We start from the raw sequence: 25,111 nt of genomic DNA on the forward strand, positions 1-25,111 counted from the left end.
TATTATGAGATTTAAAATATAATACATTTGGGGTTTGTCTTTTCTTGCCTACTGGGATCAGAGCTTTTAGGGGTCACGTTTTCCAGATTTTTTCATAACCAGGCAGGCTAGGAAATTATTATTTTATTTTTTAAATGAAAGATGAGCTCCTCCCATAATCCTCTGACTCCAGGGGTTGGGGCTTTAAAATACCCCTCCTGCCAATCACAGAACTGGCAATAAAATCACACGAGCTGGTAGCAATGAAATTGCGGCTTTAACCATTGCCAGACCTTGCGCCTAGGTGCATTCCTTGTCTAGTTACCCTTTGCTCACTCCATACAAATGCTCTGTACTCAAATTCCAGACTTGTTGGAAGAGGCTTTAGATGTTCCCAGAGCGCAGGCTGGAGCTGTGGGGGGGGTCCCAGAGCCCAGGCTCCAGCCTGAGCCTGAATGTCTGTATAGCAATTTTTAGCTTTGCAAGCCCAAGTCACCTGACCCAGGCAAGCCATAGCCATGCTGTGGGTTTTTAATTCCAGTGTAGATGTACACTAAGAGTGTGTCTGCACCTCCATTAAACAGCCCCTTGGCCCAAACCTGAGCCTGCTGGCATGGACTAGCCACTGGTGTCTAATTGCAGTGTAGACAGACCCAGAGTGGCTTAAAGTCTTGCTGGGTCTCTACATCAGATTTTAAGGAAGAGATTTACAGGTGACTCCTAAAGCCGGGGGTCACAATGCAGGGGTAGACTTTGGACTGTAACTTGTCCTCTAAGGTTCTAGTGCAAAGTTTCAATATGGTTTAGTTAGTTTCAATGTTGTGAAAGATGCCGATGCTTGTGAATGGCATGGAGCAAATACAAGACAACAGGAAAACTCATCTAGCTTGCGAAGGCACCTGGTCCTAGGCACTACAGCCATACAAATAATAATATGTGAGACATTTTAAGGACCACATTTCTATTGGGCCTCTCTAATTACACCTCTGAGATTTGTGTTTTAATAAAAAAAGAGAAACTTAACATTTCTGATTTTTAAAATCTCACAATTTTTAAGCAAACCTCATGATTTTGGGATCCTGACACATGACTGTGGAACGCTTGGCAATACTGGTGGTTGTACGTGCAAAATGCAGACTGCAGATGCCATACCCCCAGACACAGCTGAAGAGACCTCCCTTCAAATATGTCCTGAATGTGTAATAGACTCTTGATAGTTCAGTGTTTGCCTGCGTCTCCTTTCACTTTTGATTTCTAGTTAGTGTCACTTCCTGTTTCTATGACACTTGGCCAGAAATCCATCTTCCCAGGTGGTTCAAGGAATCCGCACCTACCTGATGCAGCTTTGGACTTTGTCAGCAACCCCTTTTAGAGAGCGATCCTGATACCCTGTGCCAACTGGCATGGATCCCAAACACACTCCAGTGCTTAAAATGCATCATTAACCAGACAGTCATGCCGCCACTTAGCCAGAAACATGCTTCTCTTTTAGTGGCCCCAGAACTCACCAGTGCAGAGAAATGTGCCTAGACCGTATGAGTTACAGCAGCGGACACCCAGTGTTATGGAGCAGGCCGTTATCTTTTTTCTGTGCGGATAAAGCTGAACCTGCCAGTGCTGTAGCAATAATCAATCCCAGAGGCAAGCTGGGGAGCTGCCTGGTGCTGTCGCTCTCAGAGAAGGCCCAGAGGGCCGCAGGGAGATGGCACTCTTCTGTCGATCCGCTCCCTTTGAATCATTCCTTCCACGCTACGTTTTTGCCCAATGACTTGTGCGTTGCTTTGTGGGGATGAGCAGAGGTGGGAGAGTTTGGCCGTTTAGTCTTGCCTGTTTTTATGCATTTATTTATTAACTCTTTTATTGAGGGAAGAAGATTTTTTGCTGCAGTGGTACAGAGCCCATTGGCCAGCAGCGTTTGGTAGTTAGCAGCTAGACAAAGCTTTGCAGCTCCCCAGAGACATATCTACGTGCATCCTGGGCAAAAATATCCAAGCACAAAATAACCCAGCTGTGGAGTGATGAGAAACGAGGCTAAGAGCAGCAGTGAGCTATGGGCCTGATCTTGTGAACTCCTCCTGCACAGGGCTGAGCACCCTTGAAAGTCTTGGGAGGGTGTGGGGAGGGGTGCTCAGGACTGGGCCCAGCCGCAAGCAGATGACTTGCTTGCCACGCGTTTCTCAGAGTGACGTGCAGGAAGAGCAGCGGTAGGCCATGAAGCAGCCCAGACAGCCCAGTCACTGCCCTAGGGGAGCTGGGCTTAGTCAAGGGCAATACTGAAGGGATATTGCATGCTGGTGCTGAAATGCCTCACCACTCGAGAGGGCATTGGGCTTAGGGACCAGCCAGCTCTTTCGGTTTAATTCCAAAGCGTCTCAGGGTCCGTCTACACTGCAGTTGCATTTTCCATGCATATTCCTCTGCTGTGCCCCCTTCCCCAGGCAGAGTCACTTGCTGTGCCAATTTCAGTCCAAACACAGAGCTCCCAGAAGACTCATGATAGGCTCACTTCAGGTGCCCCCTAGCCCCGTCCTGAGCCCTGCTCGGGACGATGTCGGACTAACTACATCGCTCAGGAGCGTGGAAAATCCACACCCCTGAGCACCGCAGACCAGACTCCTGGTGCAGACAGCGCTATGCCAGCGGCCGGGCTGCTTCTGTTGACGCAGCGGCGAGAGGCGGATCAGCGGCCCTGCCAGGAGAGCTCGCTGCCGGCGACATCGGCGCGTCTGCGTGTAAGTGCTAAAGCGGCACAGCTGTGCCAATGCTGGATTGTAAGTGCAGACCTGCCCACAGGGTCTGCATGCTTGGAAGAACCTGGGAACGTGATGAGTTGTTCAAAGCAGGGGCTTATAATGGAAGTCAAGGAGTGAGTCTGGCCTCCCCATCTCTGCCTGGCCTGAGGCCCGGGCGGGGTAGCCGAGGGAAGCCCCCCCCTGCAGCAGAGGATGTGCTGCTCTTAGACATGACCCTACAGCCCTGTACTCACGTGTCTTGTCTCTGCACATGGGCAGGCAGAGGAACCACTTGCAGCAGCCAGGATCAGTCATGTGAGGACGGCAGGATCAGGCCCGTTCAGGCAGCGAGGCCGTCAGTCCAGCATGCTTCCTTCAGCAGAAATTCCCTAACAACACCCTAGCGCCCTGTTTGAACTCAGAATTAGATGCAAAACCGAGACCTCTGACCGAGAATTCTCTGTCGGGTCTCTGAAATGGAGATTTTTTTCCCCCCTCTATTCTCAGCACTGACTCATTTAGTTCTTTTCTAATCTGCTCTACTCTTGTGCAGCGGTATGTTGATATTGCACGATTTGGAAGAGCTCCTTTCACAGTGGAGAATTAGCTTGGCCTGAAACCCTGAATGATAAAACCCCTCTTCGCTTTCCCTTTCTTCCCTATTATTTGATTTCAGCTTGTGCCCCATGCTGGTGTATTGATTGGAACTTCTGCAGAATAAATGCAGCAGCAGCAGAAATAAAAAAGGCCCCAGAGAAGAATCTTCTGAGACAGTTTTTAAAATAGTTACAGTATCTGCAACCTCATCAAGCGTCTCTGTGCAACCCACTGCACACACCATTAATTGGCATTCTCCTGCTGCTTTCAGCCACCATCCAGAGGCCCTTTGAGATGTGTCTGCGGCATCGATTACGCACAAGCTGAGCCCAAATTACTGCTAGCTTCTTCACAGAGGGCACCGTGCTCCTTCTTGCCTCTGGAGGAGATGAGACTGGGGGGCAGCAGGTGACTTTTATTAAGAGGGATTAAGTGGCTGGGAAAGTCAAAATGTAGCTGATTGGCCAACGGAGCCCCATGCGGCACCACTGAGTTTCATCAGCCCAGGGGCTGAAAGCATTCCTGTCTGGTGTAGACGTCACCACCATCTACTGCAATGGGCTGTGCTTTGAGCTTCCACAAAGGGGCACAACAGGCTGCCTACCTTTCAGGTGTGTTAGATTGGTGAGAGAGCATAACCCCCATGCACTGGCTCCGCTTTCCCCTCTGCTTGCAGTTCAAGGTGGTGCATATTCTTACAGCCCCAAGTGGGACCCTCTTATCCCACAAGGAGGGGTTGCTCAGAACAATCTCTTCCCCAGGGCTGGATGCCTGGGCAGTTGCATTCCATACTCAGCGGAGGGCCCTCAGCTCTAAGATCTGTTCCCCTTTGCCATCCATCAGGACCTGTCCACCCCTAGGACACATGTGTTGAATACGGCTTTCTGTTGATGTGGGTCAAGAACTGGGTCGGTCTTGTTGATGGGAGGTGGAGCGGAGGGCGTGGGGTGGTCTGTCTTCTGGAAATAGAGACTGATACACTCACCTCAATTAGAGACTATCTATATATTGGTCCAGCGGGAATGCAATTCGAATGATTAAACAAACAAAATGGGGCAAAGAGGAGATTGCAAGTCCCCACTGCTGTGCTCCCAGCTGTTCAGAGAAGAGGGGTTACCCATCACAGGCTAGCCCCCAATATGCAGGGCTCCATCTTGAGCTGAGCACACACAAGCAATTCCCAAGCCCTTTTCAGCTTCCCAAGCTCAGACCTCAGTGCCCCCACAAAACTGTGAGGAGTTGAGTCGGAAGCTGCACAGAGGAAGCCATTGGTAGTTCACCAAAAGTTTTATGAGGCCCTCCAAAACCCAGGAACTATGCTTTATCTTCTGGAGTGCCATCTACTGGCACCTTATCTATGAACTGTTTACCTACATACACAATAGAGCACTCTTGTAACAAAAAACAGTTTGCTGAAAAGCATTCCTGTTACTGGCATGGAAATCAATGCGCCAAGCTTCCTACTTTGCCTATTTGTATTTTCCTGTCTGTTTTCTCGAGGAATGAGCTGAGAAAAGCACTTCATCATTGAACCTCACTAATAAATACGTTCTAGGCAGCGCGTTTGCTTTGGAAGTGCAATTTGGTGTGTCACCAGTGCCCACTATAGATTACATATCCCGACACCAGCCTGAAACCCTGTGTCATGGGCCCTGAGAGAGGATGGGCAAGCAGTGTTGGTGTTAATAACTGAAAGATTAACCCGTGAGATGAGTCAAAATCACCAGTATTGTCTCCAAGGCTGAAAGAACGTGCCAAATGTGGCATCCCTAGGACGAGTGGTAAGGTGTTATGGTACAAAGAAACAAAAAGTTAGAAGAATTTTCAAGACCTTTTTTAAATAGACGCATAGATTCTAAGGCCAGAAGGGACCACTGTGATCATCCAATCTTGACCCCCTGCATACCATAGGACTTCCCTGAATTAACTTCTGTTAGAACTTGAGCAGATCTTTTAGAAAAACATTGCGCCTTGTTTTAAAAATGACCAGCAATGGTGACTCCACCACAACCCTTGGTAAGTTGTGGCAATGGTTAATTACTCTCACTGTTAAAATGTTATGCCTTATTTCCAGTCTGAATTTGTCTAGCTTCAACTTCCAGCCATTGGATTGTGTTAGACTTTCCTCTGCTAGATTGAAGAGCCCATTATCAAATATTTGTTCCCCAAGTAGGTACTTATAGATGGTAATCAAGTCACCCCTTAAGTTTCTCTTTGTTAAGATAGATAGATTGAGCTCCGTGATTCTCTCACTACAAGGCATGTTTTCCAAACCTTTAATCCTTCTTGCGGCTCTTCTCTGAACCATCTCTGACTCCGGTTTAACAACATCCTTCTGGAACTACGGACACCAGAACTGGACACAGTATTCCAGTGGTGGTCACACCAGTGCTAAATACAGAGGTAATATAACCTCCCTACTTCTACTTGGGGTTCCCCTGTTTATACATCAAAGGTTCACATTAGCCTGCAACATTACACTGGGAGCTCATGTTCAGCTGATTATCCACCATGACCCCAAGTCTTTTTCAGAGTCACTGCTTCCCAGCATGGAGACCCCCATCCTATAAGTATAGCCTACATTCTTTGTTCCTGGATGTATATATTTACATTTGGCTATATTAAAATGCATATTGTCCACTTGCACCCAGTTTAACAAATGATCCTGGATCAGTGACCTGTTCTCTTCATTCTTTGTGTCTTTTGCAAACTTTATCAGCATAGATAAAATGTTAAATAACGTGAGGGCAAGAACCAGTCCCTGTGGGACCCCACTAGAAGTGCATATCCTCAATAATGACACTGTGTATACAGTAGCATTTTGAGACCTGGAAGTTAGCCAGTTTTTAATCCATTTAATGTTTGCCATTAATTTTATATCATTCTAGTTTTTTAAGCAAAATGTCATGCAGAACAAAGTCAAAGGCCATACAGAATTCTAAATATATTACACCAACGCTATCACCTTTATCACCCAGACTTGTAATCTCATCAGAAAAAGCTATCAAGTTAGTTTGACAGGATCTATTTTCCACAAACCCATGTTGACTGGCATTAATTACATTACCCTCCTTTAATTCTTTATTAATCAAGTCTCGTATCAGCTGTTCTGTTACCTTACCCGGGATTGATGTCGGTCTGACATGCCTATAATTACCCAGATCATCCTGTTCACCTTTTCTAAATATTGGCACATTAGCTTTCTTCCAGTCTCCTGGATCTTCCCCTGTGCTCAGCAAGGCTTACTGAAAATCAACACTAACCACCTCATTTGTTTGAATCCTGGTATCTCCCCAGCCTCTTGTCCTCTTTTTCTCAAACTTTCCAGAAAATTTCTACCCACGAGTAACACCATGTCTGTGTATGATTTCAGGCAGATTGGTTTAGTTTTGGCTGAGTTGGGAGGTAGTCGAAAACAGTTGTATTAATTTAGATGGCTGCAGCCTTATGAAGAAATGAGAGTCTCTCCATAACATATATTTAAGGGTGATCATCCAATTCTGTAACAGATAAGATACCAGCTTTGGCAGGACACCAAGAAGGGTTCGTGTTCATGCTTCAGTACGTTAATTATGTTGTTTCTAAAATTTCCGCAGCAGATGGGCAAAAAGCATATTTTTCAGCTATTTAATTAAGAAACAAAGTACAGCCAATTGAAACCACCATGTATCTGTGTCTCTTACCTGAGGCCCGGTCTACAACTAAACTTTAGGTTGACTTAGTCATGTTGCTCAGGGATATGAAAAATTCACACCCCTGAGTGCTGTAGTTAAGCCAACCTAAGCCCTGGTGTCGGCACTGTTAGGTTGATGGAAGAATTCTTCTGTTAACCTACCTGCAACCTATCAGGGTGTGACTTAATTACAGCGATTGAAACCCCCACACTGTAATTAATTGTGCCACTGTAGCGTCTGTAGTGTAGACAAGCCATGAGACTTGGTTTGTTTCCATACAGGTGAACAAGAATCTTATTGGGACAAAGGGATGATATTAGAGCTTATAGTGTCCCTCTTCAAAGAGAACTATAATTTAATTTGCGGGGAGATTGCATTTCCATTTGAAACGATTGTACCTGCCGTAGTTAGAAGTGACTCCAGAGCTGACTAAAATGGAAAGAGATCAGGAGAAGAGCATTCGTTTTTCAGATTGCTTTTCTTGTGCATTTGACAGCGCTTTCTTTAGAGTCCGTTTCACTCTCTGGTGATGGAGGCGCATCCTTGTGAGGGGCTCTGCAAGGGGGCTGTGTTGCAATCTATGTCTACAGTACAGAACCTATGTCACCATAACTATGTTGGATGACTCCCTAGTGTAGACCTAGTGTATGCTCACAGAAGGAGCTCTGCCGGTGTAGGAAGATCATCGGGGAGTGAATTACTTTTTTCTGTGCTGACATACGTCTTCAGTGGGGTTTTGCCAGCATAACTGTTTCAGGTCACACCTTTTTTCACACCTTTGACCAACAGAGCTTAGCCAGTTTACGTTTTAAGTGTAAACCAAGGCTGTGTGTACACCAGAAAAGCTAAAGCGACAGGAGGGGTTCTTCTGTCATTGTAGTAAATCCACTTCCCTGAGAGGCGGTAGCTAGGTTGAGGGAAACATTCTTCCCTTGACCTAGTGCTGTCTACACTGGGACTTTGGCTGGCTTAACTACCTCTCAGGAGTGTGAATTTTTACATCTCTGAGGGCTTGTCTAGATTACCGGCCGGATCAACGGGCAGCGATCAATCCAGCGGGGGTTGATTTATCGTGTCTAGTCTAGTGTAGACATGATAAATCGACCACCAGTCGCTCTAGCGTTGATTCCAGTACTCTGCCTCAACAAGAAGCGCAAGGGGAATCTACGCTCTCCCATTGACACACCGCAGTGAAGACGCCGCGATAAGTAAGTCTAAGTACGCCAACTACAGCTACGTGAATAACGTAGCTGAAGTTGCGTAACTTAGATCGATTTCCCCCCCGCCCTGCCGTAGTGTAGACCAGCCCTGAGCAATGTAGTGAGTTCGACCCAACTTTCTAGTGTAGATCAGCCTCAAACCTCAGTAAAAGCAACAGCTGAGCTGAAACTTAGGTCTGGCCTACGCCTAAAACATAGCTACATTGCTCAGGAGTGTTAAAAATTCACTCCCGAGAGCCGTAGTTAAGACGACCTAAGCCCCTGTGTAGACACTACTAGGCTGATGGAAGAATTCTTCTGTCAATCTAGCTGCCGGCTCTTGAGGGGGTGGGTTCCCCACAGCAAAGGAAAAGCCCTTTCCGTCTCTGTAGATATAGCGTTGCTATAGGCTTGTAATATAGACACACCCTTAAACTGAAGGGGCAGGAGAGTGGGTTTCAGCGGGCAGAGAGAAGACAGGAATATTTAGTGGTGGTAGACCCTTCTAAACATCAATATTGGAGAGGAAGGGCACGTCCTTATAGAGAGGGATTTGCAAAACCATCTAGGGGATTTAATTTTACATGAAACAAATCCATTGGGCAGTGCTGAAAACCTCAGCCATAATTTTGTTTTTTAAAGGATTTTTTTTAAAGTTAGGGCTCTGGAAGTTGAAGTATTTTAATTGCCACCTGTAATGCACTATCTCTCCTGTGTCCTACGGCTGCAGAGGAGATAACTGCCAACTTCTTGCAACGTGTGTCTTGCAAGAATGGTCTCTTGCAACGTGTATTAACTTCTTATGCTTCATAATAATCTGTTCCACCTTGTATTTAGCTGTGACACTCTGAGTCCCCTTCCCAGACCTGAAGAAGAGCTTGGTGTAGCTTGAAAGCTTCTCTCTTTCACCAACAGAGGTTGGTCCAATAACAGATATTATCTTACCCCCCTAGACTCCTCAGATCCTGGGATCAGCAGAGCTGTAACAACACTGCAAACAGTATTTTAACTAGTCAGTTTCAAAAACTTCAAGTTGGCCACCTTTGGAAAATAAGACTGTCTTCTTTCAGCCTGCCCTAAACTGTCCAGAGTAGGGACTGTCTCTGTGTGAATGTGCAGTGCCTATTGCGGTTGGGCACCGATCCCAGTTGGGGTCTCTGAGCATTACTGCAGTAGAAATAATAAATAATAAGATAGGGAAGGATTTGTGTGTGGAGAACAGAAACTGAGAGAGGCTTCTGTGCTCTATTCATGTACAGGTATAAAAAGTTCATGAACATTCGCGACCGTTTTGGCGGAGAAAAGCAATCAGAATTTGCATTGCATCTTCCCAAAGACATTACTTTCCGGGTCAGTTCTGTCAGCTGTGCAAATGCTCATTTCCAAAGCTGCACGCATTACATTTTCAAGTATGGTTTTGCAAGGCACTGTGTCAAATGCTTTACTAAAGCCCATCAACTGCATGCCGCTCATCCTCTGAATCTGTAATTTGCTTACAAAGGGATCAAGCACGTCCGGCATGGTTGGTTTGTTTATAAATCTGTACTGTTTATTGCTCCGGCTTCTGAAGTCCTCTTGAGGGTTCTGATCATTCTCTCAGTAATTTGCTGCATTACTTTTATCTGGCAGTGAAACTAATTATAGCAAGCAGGAATTGTCAGGATCGACCTGCTTTGCTGTTTTGAAAACCGGTGACACATTTTTCAGGACTTCCATATTTAATTCTCTGTGACATTAGGAAAAATATAGTCAATAATTCCTTAAATCCATGACCATGAGCTAATTCCATTCAAACAAGATAATCTGGATGCTGATATGTGTACATTAATTTACTCCAGGTATCCGCAGTTAGCCTTGCTCTACACTAGAAAAGTTTTACTGGTATGAGAGGGGGTGGGGGTGCAGAAGTTTTAGCAATTGTTTACTGATATACCAGTCCAATGCCTAGTGTTTTGCTGGTTTAATTATCCCGGTATAGTTAAAGCAATGGCACTTTCTAGTGTAGACAAACCCATAGATCTACACAAGATCTTCATTATTTCCTACTCATCCAAACTTTTATTCTTTTCTCAGCGGAGACCGATTTGGAAAAAGCCAGTTCAGTAGCTCAGCAGTTTTTAAATCGTCAGTTTCATCTTCTTCCTCGCTTATTAATGCTGCTGCTTTTCTCTTTATTCCCCCCCTTGTATCTCTAAAAGCCCTTCTCTTTCTCCTTAACCTGCTGGCACAGCTTGGCTTGGCTGCTCTTATCTGTCCTCGCAAGCTTGTAACTGACTCTGCAAGTTCCTCTCCAGTGCCCTACATTGGTGCCATTTTGAGCAAAGTTTCTTTTCTCCCCTCTGATTGTTGAAGAGTCCTTTCAGGAATCGGCTCATTTCTAGGTAGAATAAATGGGGGGTGGGGGGAATGAGCTGTAGGACGACCCAGGTGGCTACATGTAATTCATAGATACCAAGGTCAGAAGGGACCATTATGGTCATCTAGTCCGACCTCCTGCACAACGCAGGCCACAGAATCTCACCCACCCACTCCTCCGATGAACCTCTCACCTGTGTCTGAGCTATTGAAGTCCTCAAATCATGGTTTAAAGACTTCACGGTGCAGAGAATCCTCCAGCAAGTGACCCATGACCCATGCTACAGAGGAGGGCGAAAACCCCCCAGGACCTCTTCCAATCTGCCCTGGAGGAAAATTCCTTCCCGACCCCAAATATGGCGATCAGGTGAACCCTGAGCATATGGGCAACATTTGAGAGATTAGATCAACGCAGATATTGTAAAGCTTATTGATGTCAGCATGTGGGTGGCTTGTGTACAAGAAGCTAAGCTAAAGTCAGAAAGGGTCGAGGAATGGACTTGGGACATAGCAGGAAAACGAGCAAGACAGGTTGATTCCTTCATAATCTCTCGTTCATTACAGGTACTTACTGCTAATAATATCCACGTTCATCCCAAAGGATCCAAATCAACATACAAACTATGCACAGGAATCAATGGCCCACCACTGAAATGCAGACCCTACTGGGCTGGAAGCTGGCAGCTGATTAACAGCGTACATGATGCACAACCATTTGGCGTAAGAAATGAAAAAGAATACCAAATATCTATTCTAAACTACAATTCTGCCTCCCTCAATCTCACTAATATCAGCATCTGTCCGGAACACAACACTCCAACTGTTGCAGCAAATGCCAGGGAAACTTTCTTGCCCACAAATGTCAGGGCCTCAGGTTTGCATCCAGCTGAAAAAAGTGTGCTTTCAAATTAGTCACAAGCTTCTGTACTGTAAAGAAACCCACACGCATGTGTAGAGACACACACACCACTGCTGCATATGTTACTGAGTCCAGACATTTCAGGCACTGGGATCTTTTTATTCTGTGACCTTTAAACCAAATTTCATTCCTAAAAGTCCCAGGATCAATTACTTCTTAAAAGTCTGCCAGCCTTTCCTGGTGCCTGGGTGCTAGTCACTATTTTCAGTTCTGGGGTCTGATGTCACAGACTCGTGCTCCCATGAGTGCAGTTTCTTGGGAAGTAAATGCAAGTGCATGCAGACAGGGTAGTTCTCTGATTAGCAGAGCTCCAGCACTCCTGTACTAGACTCACCTGTAGCTTTGTGGGGGTTCTCAGATTACTGTACTGTGGTAGCCAGGACCCATCATTACAAGGAGCAGCCCCCATGGCAAGCAGGCAGCATGGTCCAGGAGACTGGACTGGCACTCAGAAGCCATTGGTTCTCTTTCCAGCGCTGGTATGTGTGACGTGTCATCCCGTATTCTTTATGAAAATACGCTTATGATATAAATATGACATAACGGAGATGTACTTTATGCCAAATGGCTCATGTGAGATATCATTGGAAAGGGTGTGATTTACTGAATGCGATTATACAATCTGTGTGCCTGTATCATTTCTGTATCTGAAGCTAGGAATATTGACTATGTATCTGTATTTCAACTTTGCTACTCGGGGTGACGCCCACTGCCAACACTTCAGGTACAACCATGGAAAAGCCAGAGAGGGCTCATGGCCCATCAACAAGGACAATGGACATTAAATAGCTTAGTCTTCCTGTGACCATGTGAAGAATGGCTACAGGGGCCCTGCAGAGTCAGGTGGTCTTGTCACCTGATACTAAAACATTACCTGGGACTTCTTGTAACTTTCCACTGTACCGGAAGGGTGCTCAAACTAGGAAACAAAGGACTCCTGCCTTATGTAAATCCTATTTAAGGGTGGGGAGTGAGGTAATCCGAGGTCATCAGTTCTCCCCTGCTGCCCCACCCAAGAGGACTGCTGGAAACAACTAAGGGCTTGTCTACACTGGCAACGTTAAAACGCTGCAACTTGCAGCGCTCAGGGGTGTGTTTTTTCACACCCCTGAGGAAGAAAGTTGCAGTGCTGTAACGTGCCAGTGTAGACAAGCCCCAAGACTGAACAGGGGGAAAGAACTGGGCTCAGGCTGGAAGGGTGTCTTGCCTGTGAAGATTATTAGAACCACATTTAGGGTGAGAACTCACATGTAACCACTATCTTTAGTGTGTTAAGCTTCGTTTGCATGCTCTGTTTTATTTTCTTAGTAATCTACCTTGTTCTGTCTGCTACCTCCTTAACTAATTAAAATACACCTGTTATAGTTAATACATTTATTTCTGGTGTGACAAAGCTCCTCCTCTGCCTTGGTGGGTCCTGCCCTTATTGGCGGATTTGCTCGCCTCAGAGATTCACGACAGCCCTCAGTTTGGCCATTCTTGCTAGTGGCTCAAACCTGCTGTCCACGCAGCTAACCTCATCACTGGCCAGCATGGGGGAAATGGAGAACAATCCCCGCAGTCTCTGTGTCCCACCTAGTGGGTCAGGGACAGGGCAGATCCCTTTCCAGTTTAGACCTTCCCTTCTGGTATTTCTCACAGACCAGGTCAACTCCTCCTGTGTCCGATCAGGGGATGGGGGAGTTCACCGGGTTCCAGCCCAGGGCCCTGTGGACTGCAGCTGTCCACAATGTTCCCTGTATCAGCTGTGTGACAGCTACAACTCCCAGGGCTACTTCCCCATGGCCTTCCCCCCAACACCTTCTTTATCCTCGCTACAGGAACTTCCTCCTGAAGCCTGATCATACTTGAACTCTTCACCCCTCCAGCAGCATACCTTCTCTCTACCCACTCCTAGCACACCCTCCTACTAACTGATGGGAGGTCCTTTTTAAACCAGGTGTCCTGATTAGCCTGCCTGCCATAATTGAATCTAGAAAGTTCTTAATTGGCTCCAGGTGTCTTGATTAGCTTGCCTGTCTTAATTGGTTCTGGCAGGTTCCTGATTGCTCTAGGGCAGCCCCTGCTTTGGTCACTCAGGGAACAGAAAACTCTTCATCCAGTGACCAGTATATTTGCCTTCTACTAGACTCCTGTATCCCCCTGGTCTGGGTCTGTCACACTGGTTTATAATACAACCCAGTTTCTGTGATTTCTAACTGGGGGAGGGCGAGAAATTGTTCATACCCTCTTCCACACTTGGGGAAGAGGCGAATATAATATACCTTTGGGTCTGCACTCCAAGGGAGGTGGACATCTGAGTGCTGGAGCAAGTCCCTTAAGCTGAGTCTTCCCAGAGTTGATCTGCAGCTGGCTGTGGCCCTACCTGTGTGTGTGTTCAAGGCGGTTTTCAGAGCCTGGCTCAGCAAGACAGGTTAAAGGGGGCCCATGCTGGCAGAACAGGTAGACTCAGTGGTATCTCAGCACATCCGGTGACTTCCCAGGGGGTCCAACCCGTCACAGTATGATCTTGGGTAATCCACTATGGTTGAAGCTTTCAAATGTAGGTGTCTAATGAGGAAGGGGAGCTTAGTGGTTAGGGTGTGAGCCTAGGGTTTAGGACAAGGACAGATGGGTTCAGATTCTTGCTCTGCTAAAGACTTCCTGTGTGATCTTTAGCCACAGTTCCTCATCTGTGAAATGGGACTAATAGCACAGGCCTGTTGTGAGGACAAACACATTAAAGGTGGTGAGGCTTTGTAGGTACGTCTGCACTGCAAAAAAAAAAAAAAACCCCAAAGCTGCAGCAGGGAGTCTCAAAGTCTGGGTCAACTGCCCCAGGCTCGTGGGGCTCACGCTACGGGCTAAAAATAGGTGTGTGGATGCTCAGGCTGGAGCGTGGGCTCTGAGTCCCTGGCCTGAACATCCACACGGCTATTTTTAGCCCCCAGCCCAAGTCAGTTGACCCAGGCTCTGAGATTTCCTGCCGCGTGCCTGCCTTTCCAGCGTAGACGTAACCTTAGATAGACCGTATAGATCTGTATAGGTACATCGCTAGATACATAAGTGCCCTGATTTGCAGAACTTCCAAAGCCTTTGAAAACCAGGCTCCTCGTTCGGGTGCATCAATATGGATGGGGGAGGGAGGCGTAACTCTAGCTTTAATTCTAATGAGCTTTAACCCTGTGCAAAACAGGCGTAGGAATTTTCACCCTCCAGAGTAATGTCCGTTGTGATCTGCAGGCAGCAATGGCCCTTATTATTCCTTGTCACCTGTGGGACTGTTCCTGGGGGGTACGGACTGTTCCTGGGGGGTACGGACTACTCACCTGAGTGAAAGGACTGCCGGGTCCAGCCTGTTGTTCCAAAGGACATTAGAAAAATGTGAAGGCCATTTGGGTCATTTAATGGAACATCTTAAGCTGATAAATGGCAATCTCTCGCCCTCTCGACTAAACCAATAGAACAGACAACATATGGGGCGTTTGTTTTTTGGGATCCCATTAGATTCCGCTCAGCGCAGCCTCCCCACCCCTCCACTTCATTTTGCCTAAACAGCAAAATGGTAAATGGCACTAAAAATAGTAAGTTGCCTGGTGTCATTGATTTCCCCCAAACGGAGCCTGTTAGTGACTGATGAGCATCTGCTGGCGTGTATTGTTTTTCCACCAACAGATTGGGCCTTGATTGATAGAGGCTCACCTTTCCTCCCCTCCCGCCCCCTTATATTTTTCTTTTATGGCCGTAACGTGCTGTCATCTCAACTGCAGCATAGTTGTTGACTAGCCCCGGCTCCTGATTGATGGAGACGTGCCATTTACTTGAGCGCTTTTGGTTATAATAGAAAGGAAACAGCAAAGACGTATCGAGTCATTAGCCGCCCCACAACCAGATTGGTTTGTGCAGGATTCTCTCTGTCATTTCCCCCTTCGCTCTAGTTCTCAAACAGGAAATTATTATGGGGACAGGGTGGGTGTGTTGGGGGAGAATCTGTTATTCTTGGTCTATGGAGGCACTTACATAGCAGCCTCCAGGCTGCCAGTTAGTCCTGAAAGAGCCAAATGAGCCTCGCTGCCTTTCTTATTGTTGAGAGGGAGAATTTATGGGCAGGAAGCATTGATATGAAGTCATGAATATGTAGAGGGCACTGGCCAGCTGGTGGGCTCTCCAAGCCTTTAACCTCTGACTTGCTGGCTCAAATCCAGACAAGGTTGGTGGTGACTGACAGTTGTCACCATCTGTTTGGTGGTTAAATGGCCCCAGGTGCGAAGAGTTGGTGGGCGTCTCATTTGCTGCTGAGCTGTCAGAGCTCACCTTCAACTGGCCCATGGTACCACCCTCCATCGCCCACTTGTTTAATTTTCAGACGGCTCCATGCTGTCTCCCAGGCCGCCCCGCGTGCTCAGAAGGCACTTCCCTGGAACACCCGCAAAGCCATGCCATTGTCCTTCAAATCCCATCCTTTGCCAGGATGCCTACAAAAATGCTGAGACCACTGCCCGTCATGCTCACCAATATTGTATACCTGTGCTCCCCTCTGGGTCTGTTCGCACCATCTGTTGTTTCTTGTCTTAGGCTGTAAGCCCCTGTGGTCACAGACTGTCTTTTTTGTTCTGGGTTTGTACAGCTCCTGGCACAATGGGTTCCTGGCCTGTGTCTCTGGCTCTGAGGCACGACAGTAATACAAATAATAATTAATAATAAATCTCAGCCCAATGCGGGACGTGTGTCCGTATCACATCATAAGTGGCTCCAGGAGAGGGGAAAGACCAGTTGGTCCATGGAGGCCGAGCTTGCCCTACAGGTTCCCTGCTGCATTGCATAGGCCAGGCACCACGGAGAGGTCTGCATTGATGCAATCTGTTCTGGGGATAAGCAGAGGACTGCTTCCTTTCTCTGTCACTAATGCATGTTGTGTTGTGTTTAAGGCCATCTGAGCTGGGTGTTCCTGGAGGGGACCCTCATGTCCCCAGTACTGGGGAGCAGGCTTTTTCTTGGCACATTAACAGAGCTTTCTGTGAATATAAAGACCCTCCAGGAACTTATTTCACATCTCTGTGTTGTCACGGCTGCTGAAAGAGCCTTGCATTTCAGAGAGAGGCGTGTGCCACTGATTTCGGATTTGGTTCCAGATTTGAAACCTCCCAACACTCAGGCGTGTTTGGATCTGAGGCTTTGGTGTGATCCATTCTGGAGAGAAGGACCAGACACTGACTTTGAATAGAGATCTGGCTCGGGATTTCCAATCTCCCTCAAGTTTGCAGGGCGAGTGGGCTGGAGCCAGGGTTTTGATTCAGGCCTGTCTCTAATTTCAAAGTGGAAGTGAATTCAGAACCTGAGTAAAGGTGGCCAGGATTTGGATCAGCATGATCATTAAGGCAGCAGGGTGGTTAACAGTGAGAGCTATGGTTAACAGTGAGTGCTGAGAACGGGGTTCATGAAGGAGGTGACATCCCTGGAGATCTTGCCCTGGGAACACACTGTGGCAGACACATAGACCTGACTACACTCTTGGGTGTGGGGTATTGTCCTGACTGCTGGACTGAGCCCATGGGTGGGCAACAGAATTGGATGGTTGGCTTTCCCACAGCCCTAGGGCATGGGTGTAGTAGGGCAACAGGGCAGATCTAGCATCAGGGCCAGTTTCCTGGAGGTCTCCTCAGCTCCCGGCCTAGTCTCGTGTCCTTCAGCTTGGCTAGTGCTTCACGCTGGCAGGGCAGTCACTCTGGCAGTGGGCTCATTGCACTTTCAAGCCAGGAATGCCCAGACTATAACCCCAGGGCCAAGCACAGCATCATACCAGCAGCAGCCTCGGGGGGGTGGTGGTGACATGCCCATGTGTCCTTGGGTGTCACAGGCTGCACCCCCCTCCCCAATCTGCGCCCAGCAGAAACAAGCACTCAAAGGGCCAGCCTAAAGCACTGAGACGTTGGGTGAGCCCTGCTTTCCTGAGCTCTGGGCGCATGAATGATACGCGCGCCACATCTGAGCTCTGATGGGGCGCCTCACTATTATTATGTATAAGTCGGTAGCACCTGGGGCCCCACCCAAGGTCAGGGTGCCCCTACGCTGGGTGCTACATACATACACCATAGATGACACGTTACGGCTGGAATTGAATTGTCAGGCTCCTCCGTCTCCCAGGCTCCTGGAGCAAAGAGTTTAAAGGCTGGGGACATGAGAACTGTGTCCTTCAGGTGCTCCAGCAGAGGCTGCTGCATTGTGCTGTAACTCAGAAGAAATTGTTAAGAGCACAGACTCCCCGGGCGCCACCGAAAGCATGTTCACCCGCCCACTGCAGTGCGCGGTACAGCACAGAATCCGGAGCGATGGGTTTCTTAGTAACAGTTGTCTCCAGCCCTTCCACCCACAGCGCTCTCCGCAGGAGATAAACGGACTAGATTGGCTGGATGGACCGACAGACACACCTGGGGCTGAGGTCTTTTCCATAAAGGAGTGCAGTGTGCGGGTTGAAATGCCTTGGATGTGCTGGGTTTGCATGTCCCAGCCTGCGCATGTGTGTGTGTGTACATGTGTATGCATTTGCACTCCACTGTGTGTGTGTGTGTGCACATTTGCACTCTGTTCTGTGTGTGTGTGTGCGTGCATTTGCACTTTGGGGTGTTTGTGTGTGAGAGAGAGAGAACACCAGCCCACTCTACCACTGACTTGCTGGGTGACCTTGGGAAAACATTTAGGTGCAAATTTCCAAACTTGGGGGCCCAGAGCGAGGCACCGACCTGCCTAGCTGGGGACCTAGCTAAGGGGGCCTGATTCTCCGAGATGCTGAGCAAGCTCCCCTTGGAGTTGTGGGGGTTACAGCAGCATAGAGCAGGTGTCATTGAATCATTTCTTTCCGCAGGAGCCCTTGGAGCGGCTCTGAAGTAGCAGGGGCGAAGTCTCTCTACCTGTCAGTCCAGCTTCCCTCGCCGGTCATGGCCCAGCCGTTCTGCTCTGCAGGCAGGGCCAATAGGGGAGGGGGTTGGGTTGGACTTTTTTTGTTCTTTACTCACTCACATGAAATATTCCTAGCATGACTCTAGCTTCCTTTCCAGTCTGGCCGCCAGGGCCCGGCCTGTCTGTCTGAGAACCTCCCCCCGCTGTCTGTCTGCTTCTCCTTCATCGTAATCAATATTGAAAGCAGAACTTCCATCGAATCTCACTTCCGGGCTCCTCCTGGATCTGCTTGGCTGCTTGCACTGAGCTCTGGGCCTTGAGCTTCGGCTGGGAGACGGCAGCGCCTGGTCCATGCACCGAGCTCCGTTCTCGGGTGGCTGGGAATCGCCGGGTGGTTTCCAGCCCCAGCGCCACCCCACTGTGCTCTGGGCCTCTGTGCGGCTGCGTGTGGTTGTTAGCAGAGTTCTCTTCTGCTTCTTCTCATCATGGGCTCCCACAAGCAGGGCCTTTTGTGGCTGGCCAGACCCAGTTAAAGGATTAGATCCAGGACCTAGATAGTGGGGAGGGACTGGGAGAAAATTCACAGCTCCCTCTCTGGAGCTTAGAGGAGCCTGGTGAGACACACCCCCCCCCGTCCCACCCCCGCAGTGCAGAACAGCATAGGGGGAGTTCAAATCTGGATTGGAGCGTCATGCCCTTCTCTCCTCTCCTGGCTCAGCCTGCTGAGAGCAGCTTCTGCTCTGATGGGGCACCCCACTATTATTATGTATAAGTCGGTAGCACCTGGGGCCCCACCCAAGGTCAGGGTGCCCCTATGCTGGGTGCTACACACATACACCATTCCACCTCCCCTCCTGTCAAACTGCGAGCCTCCTTCCGCCTTTGGTCTCACAGCCCTGCACTGAGCTCCCTCTGTCACCACGTGTCAAGGTTCCTTCCCCACTCTGAACTCTAGGGTACAGATGTGGGGTCCTGCATGAAAGACCCCCTAAGCTTATTCTTACCAGCTTCGGTTAAAAACTTCCCCAAGGTACAAACTTTGCCTTGTCCTTGAATCGTATGCTGCCACCATTGAGCATTTTAAACAAAGAACAGGGAAAAAGCCCACTTGGAGACATCTTCCCTCAAAATATACCCTCAAGCCCTACACCCCCTTTTGTGGGGAAGGCTTGTTAAGAATCTTCACCAATTTGTACAGGTGAACACAGACCCAAACCCTTGAATCTTAAGAACAATGAAAAATCAATCAGGTTCTTAAAAGAAGAATTTTAATTAAAGAAAAGGTAAAAGAATCACCTCTGTAAAATCAGGATGGTAAATACCTTACAGGGTAATCAGGTTCAAAACATAGAGAATCCCTCTCGGCAAAACCGTAAGTTACAAAAAGACACAAAAACAGGAATATACATTCCATCCAGCACAGCTTATTTTACCAGCCATTAAACAAAAGGAAATCTAACGCCTGTCTAGATAGATTACTTACTAACTTAACAGGAGTAGTAAGGCTGCATTCCTGATCTGTTCCCGGCAAAAGCATCACACAGACAGACAAACCCTTTGTTCTCCCCCCGCCTCCAGATTTGAAAGTGTTTTGTCCCCTCATTGGTCATTCTGGTCAGGTGCCAGCGAGGTTATCTGAGCTTCTTAACCCTTTGCAGGTGAAAGGGTTTTGCCTGCGGCCAGGAGGGATTTTATAGCACTGTATACAGAAAGGTGGTTACCCTTCCCTTTATATTTATGACACCACGGCAGCTCTGTGGTCAGACTCAGCTCCCCCCCCCATGTGCTGAATTATCTGTCACTGTGCTGCCAGGCCAGCGCTTCAGAGGCATAGTCCCAGGTGGTACATGTGCTGGGGCTTGACACACAGCAGCGGGAGCGCTCATGTCACTGGGGGTATGTCTACACTGCACAGTAAACCAAGGATGTGACTCAGGTTTGACCCCACATCCCCTTTCTGTCCACACACAAATCAGTCTGATTCGGGTCAGCAAGCATTCAGGATCTGGGCTTTGGACCCTGCCAAGGGGGTGGGTCAGCCCGAGTCCCATTGTGACTCGGGTCCAAGCCCTGGCATTTTGCAGTGCGGATGCAGCTCAAGCCACAGACCCGCGTCAGAACGTCTGGGCAGTGCAGCATGGACGTGTTAGCATGGTTGGGAGATCCTGGCTCCAGCAATTGTAAGCCCAAGTTTACAGGGCAGTGTGGACAATCAAATGTGGGCTTGGAAACTCTGAGTCCACGAGCCCAGGTCCCACAGATCCAAGTTTACAATGCAGTGTAGACACAGCCTGAGGGGCTAGACTGGCTTATGGTAGCACATGCCATGCTGAAAGAACCTTGTCCGGGAATCAGGCTGGGGCCAGCATTCAGCTTTGCAGACCCAACCTGTCCTCCACTCTGACATTGGTACCAGATGGGATGATTGGCCTGTCGCTGATGAGGCCAGCACGTGAGCTCTGACCCTGTGATGGTGCCTTGTACTTTTAGATCGTTCACCTTCCGTGTCCCCAGCAGCACCCACTGGATTTTCTTTGGCCTGGTTCCTGGCTTCAGCCCCTCTGAGCTCATGGGTGCTCCTACCTCCTGTGTGTTCTCTGCCTCTTTGTAAGGGGAGTGAGACAAGGTTCTCCTCCTTTGGAAGAACTAGCTGGTACTTTCCCCAGGCCAGAACAATCAGATATAGACCAGACATAACCACTGGTGGTGTAACCCTTGGCTGGGCCCGGTGGGTATGTCTTTTAAAGAAGAGCAGTGGGGAAAAAAAGCTGCAAACTCGAAGGGCAGCTGGGCACCATCTCTCATTGCAAGCCCAGGAGAGTTCAAGGCCAGACTGGCAAGCACCCAGTACCCACAGTTGGGGCTGGATTTTTACAAGAGCTCAGCACCCAACGTGCCAAGCTCTTCTGGTGCCAATTCTGGGAGCTGGGTCCTCTGAAGATCGGGCCCATGAAGTATTAGTTGTCTCCCCAAGGTGCCTGGAGATGTGGCTCTAGTCTGAAAAGTGGCTGTTAGCCCGTGCCCCAAAGATCTTGTAATCTGTCTTTTTGTTCTGTGTTTATACAGCATGCAGCATGATGGGGGCCTGGCCCATGACTCGGGCCCTAGATGCTACAGTAATACTGATAATTAGGGCCCTACCAAATTCATGGTACATTTTGATCAATTTCACGGCCATGGGATTTTAAGAATTATAAATTTCATGATTTCAGCTATTTAAACCTGAAATTTCACAGTGTTGTAATTGCAGGGGTCCAAATAGGAGTTTGTGTGTGTGTGTGTGTGGGGGGGGGTGTCGCAGGGTTATTGTAGCGGGAGTTGTGGGACTGCTACCCTTACTTCTGTGCTGCTGCTCGTGGCGGTGTTGCTGCCTTCAGAGCTGGGCGGCTGGAGAGCGGTGGCTGCTGGCCGGGATCCAGCCTTTGAAGGCAGAGCCACTGCTGGCAGCAACACAGCTGTAAGGATGGCATGGCACGGTACGGCATGGCCACCCGTACGTCTGCACCGCTGCTGGCGGGGGGCTGCCTTCAAAGCTGGGTGCCCGGCCAGCAGCCGCCGCTCTCCGGCCGCCCAGCTCTGCAGGCAGCTCAGAAGTAAGGGTGGCCATACCGTAACCCCCCAACATAAGCTTGTAACACCCCCCGTGCCCCTCCCCCCGTAATTCCCTTTTGGGTCAGGACCCCCAATTTGAGAAATGCTGGTCTCTCCTGTGAAATCTATATACTATAGGGTAAAAGCACACAAAGGACCAGGTTTCACAGTCCGGGATGCGTTTTTCAAGGCTGTGAATTTGATAGGGCCCTACTGATAATCAGTGATCATATTAATGTAGAATTGACATCTTGGGGCTCCTTGTTTAGTGCATCCAAATCAAGGACGCTCGCATGAAAGGGTTTCTCTGGCTGTCAGCCCTGCAGACTCAGCCTGGGATGTGAGAGTCAAGCTTGGTTCCTTCCTCCTCAGGCCTCATCTACATTAAGAAAGATTCCCTCCTCTGAGCACAGTTCCTTCAAAGCACTCTCACCTGTGCTGGCCCAGGGAGTTTACCGTCTGTAACATACAAACACCCCCGGCAATTAATTCCAGTCTCGGCTTTCAATGCAGATTTGTTAGTTTCATTTATATTTAACAGTCAGGTGCAATAACACACCATAACCTGCTTACTCCACAGATTTCTCTGCTCTTTGAGTTATTGCTCCCATTGTACAGATGGGGAAACTGAGGCACTGATAGGTTAAGTGACTTATTCAAGGTCACGTGGGGAGTATGTAGCAAGCTGAAAAGGAGTACTTGTGGCACCTTAGAGACTAACCAATTTATTTGAGCATAAGCTTTCGTGAGCTACAGCTCACTTCATCGGATGCATACTGTGGAAAGTATAGAAGATCTTTTTATACACACAAAGCATGAAAAAAATGGGTGTTTACCACTACAAAAGGTTTTCTCTCCCTCCACCCCACTCTCCTGCTGGTAAAAGCTTATCTAAAGTGATCACTTTCCTTACAATGTGTATGATAATCAATCTGGGTATGTATCTTAGAAACCCAGACTCTCAGTGCCCTGTTTAAACAACTGACCCTTGCTGCTTCCTTGAAGCTGCTTCAGGGGTGAGGACCTGACACCATAGGAGGCTCATGGGCAGGGGCTGGGGGAATCCATGGTGTGATGGCCAGAGATGCAGGAGCGTAGCCGAGCTCAGGAGGCTGTTTGCAAAGGAGCCCCGGGAGACTGAGCAGTTTGGAGGCTGGATCTCTGCAGAGGCTCCTGCTGACCCTGCTCAGGAAGGGTTTGCTGTGGCCAATGGTTTCCATTCTCCGTAGGGTTTGTATCTCTGCTGACCCTCTGGGTCCTCTCTCTCCTGCTTTACTTATCACACTGATTGGCAGCTGTCAGTGCCCTGACAGCCAGAGATGATGCCATGGTCCCTGGGTCTTCCTCTGCTGAACTGCCTCTGAGAACAATCCTATCCTTTTCCCAGGGTCGTCAGGGCCACCTCTCATCCATTAGCAGTGACAGCCCCACAGCGGCTTACTGAGTCCTTCCATACAGTGCCACCCCCGCACTGACAACCGGCTCCTGCGTGGGATGATGAAAAGCAGGAGAGTGCCCTGTCATGTACAGTCCAGCAGCTTAATGGCACCTCTCCTGAGGCGTCTGTCTACTTAAGGGAGTGGTTAGAGCAGGGAACTGGGATATGGGTGTGACGGGTTCCACCTAGAGTGCCACCTGGAACTGGGGTACCACTGAGCCTCCCTGATCCACCAGCTTGGGCTCCCTTTTACACTGTACTGCAGTGACAAGCTGCAAAGTCCTCTTTAGCCTGAATTTTCACCAGCATACATACAGGTAGGGATGCACCCAGATGCAGTTATATGCAGACAGGCTCACTAACCAGCCCCCTGAATGTTAAGGCTTCAGCTAGGGCACCTCCCGGTTCCTAAGGCACACATCTCCTCTGGAGTGTAAACCCAGAATTATACCCTCTTGCACTGCAATGTGGAGAGGCATATGCGACAGCCTTTTGCCACTGAGTTATGATTCCCACACACTGGTTTTAGATAAAGCAAAAAAAAGTTTATTAACTACAGAAGATAGATTTTAAGTGATTATAAGGCATAGCAAACAGATCAAAGCAGATTACCTAGCAAATAAACAAAACACTGAAGCTAAGCTTAATATACTAGAGAGATTGGATATGAATAGCAGATTCTCACCCTAAGAGATGATACAAGCAGGCTGCAGATTCTTAAGGGGCCAGCTGCACTGTCTTACAGCTTGCAATCCCCAGGTGTTCCATTCACAGGCTACATATCCCTTCAGCCTGGGTCCAGCACGTCCCCTAGTTCAGTCTTTGTTCCTCAGGTGTTTCCGGCAGTCTTCTTGGGTGGGGAGTCAGTGAAGGACCGTGATGATGTCACTCCCCTGCCTTGTATAGCTTTTGCATATGGCGGGAACCCTTTGTTTCAAAGCTTGGAAAAATACTGACATCCCAAGATGGGGTCCAGCACCAGGTGACCTGGTCACATGTCCCTGTGGAGTCACAGCAGCCACCCCACACTGGCTGTTCGGAGTGTTCACAGGAAGTGGGGAAGAGCGCCCGGGCGTCCTGACTCCCATGCCACCCCTCGCTCTGTTAGACCCTGTGTCCCTCCAGTCGGGGAGAAACAAACTGGCCTTTATTGAAGCATTCCAAAGACAGCCCCAGAGATTTCAGGCTTATGAAGCACTGGGTACAGGCATCACCTCTGGAAACACTGCCCGGGTGACTCTGGAGAGTGGAACACCGGCTGGGCCTAGCGTGTCATTGGCGACATTACTGTGTCTTTCAGGAAGCCCCTAACTAACCATGATGGGGACTGGCTCCAAGAAAAACCCAGAGGCCGTGGTGGCTCCGCAGCCGGTCAGCACCGCGATGCCTGTGGGCTCCATGGAGAACGTGACCAACACCACGAGCCTGAGTGACAGCAAGGAGGACATATTTGCCAAGCTGAAGGCCAAGTTCATGAACGAGCTGAACAAGATTCCCCGTGAGTAGCTGGCGACTGGCCCCGCCTCCAGCATCCCTTTCTGGGCAGCCCAGACAGAGCTCGGAGGGGATGGGCCACTGCATCTGCTCAGCCCAGTGTAGCGAGAGCACGGCCGGGCAGCCCTCGCAGACACGGGCGAGATGGACAGGACCTCGGCATCAGTTACTGGTCACTGAATCCCTAGAGGGGAGCCCGTGGGGAGTTACCATGGAGGAAATGGGAGGGGGGTGGGGAGTCAGTGGGGAGTTACCAT

The 25,111-nt window shown here is 48.8% G+C and overlaps 1 protein-coding gene across 7 annotated transcripts in view; it reads left to right on the forward strand.

Annotated features, from left to right (window-relative positions):
- Positions 1 to 25,111, forward strand: part of SYT2 (synaptotagmin 2) — a 195,842-nt gene that overhangs the window by 143,132 nt on the left and 27,599 nt on the right. For 6 of the 7 annotated variants that reach the window (XM_048826722.2, XM_048826715.2, XM_048826716.2 and 3 more), the window contains one exon: positions 24,661 to 24,858. In XM_048826722.2, coding sequence (XP_048682679.1) covers positions 24,678 to 24,858 — 181 coding nt within the window. In that variant the 5' untranslated portion in view covers positions 24,661 to 24,677. Of the gene's footprint in view, positions 1 to 11,238; positions 11,257 to 24,660; positions 24,859 to 25,111 lie in introns of those variants that run through there. The other variant, XM_048826721.2, reaches the window with a different exon arrangement.

This window comes from Caretta caretta, chromosome 21, assembly GCF_965140235.1.
Source record: "Caretta caretta isolate rCarCar2 chromosome 21, rCarCar1.hap1, whole genome shotgun sequence".
In the NCBI taxonomy this organism is placed as follows: Eukaryota; Metazoa; Chordata; order Testudines; family Cheloniidae; genus Caretta; species Caretta caretta.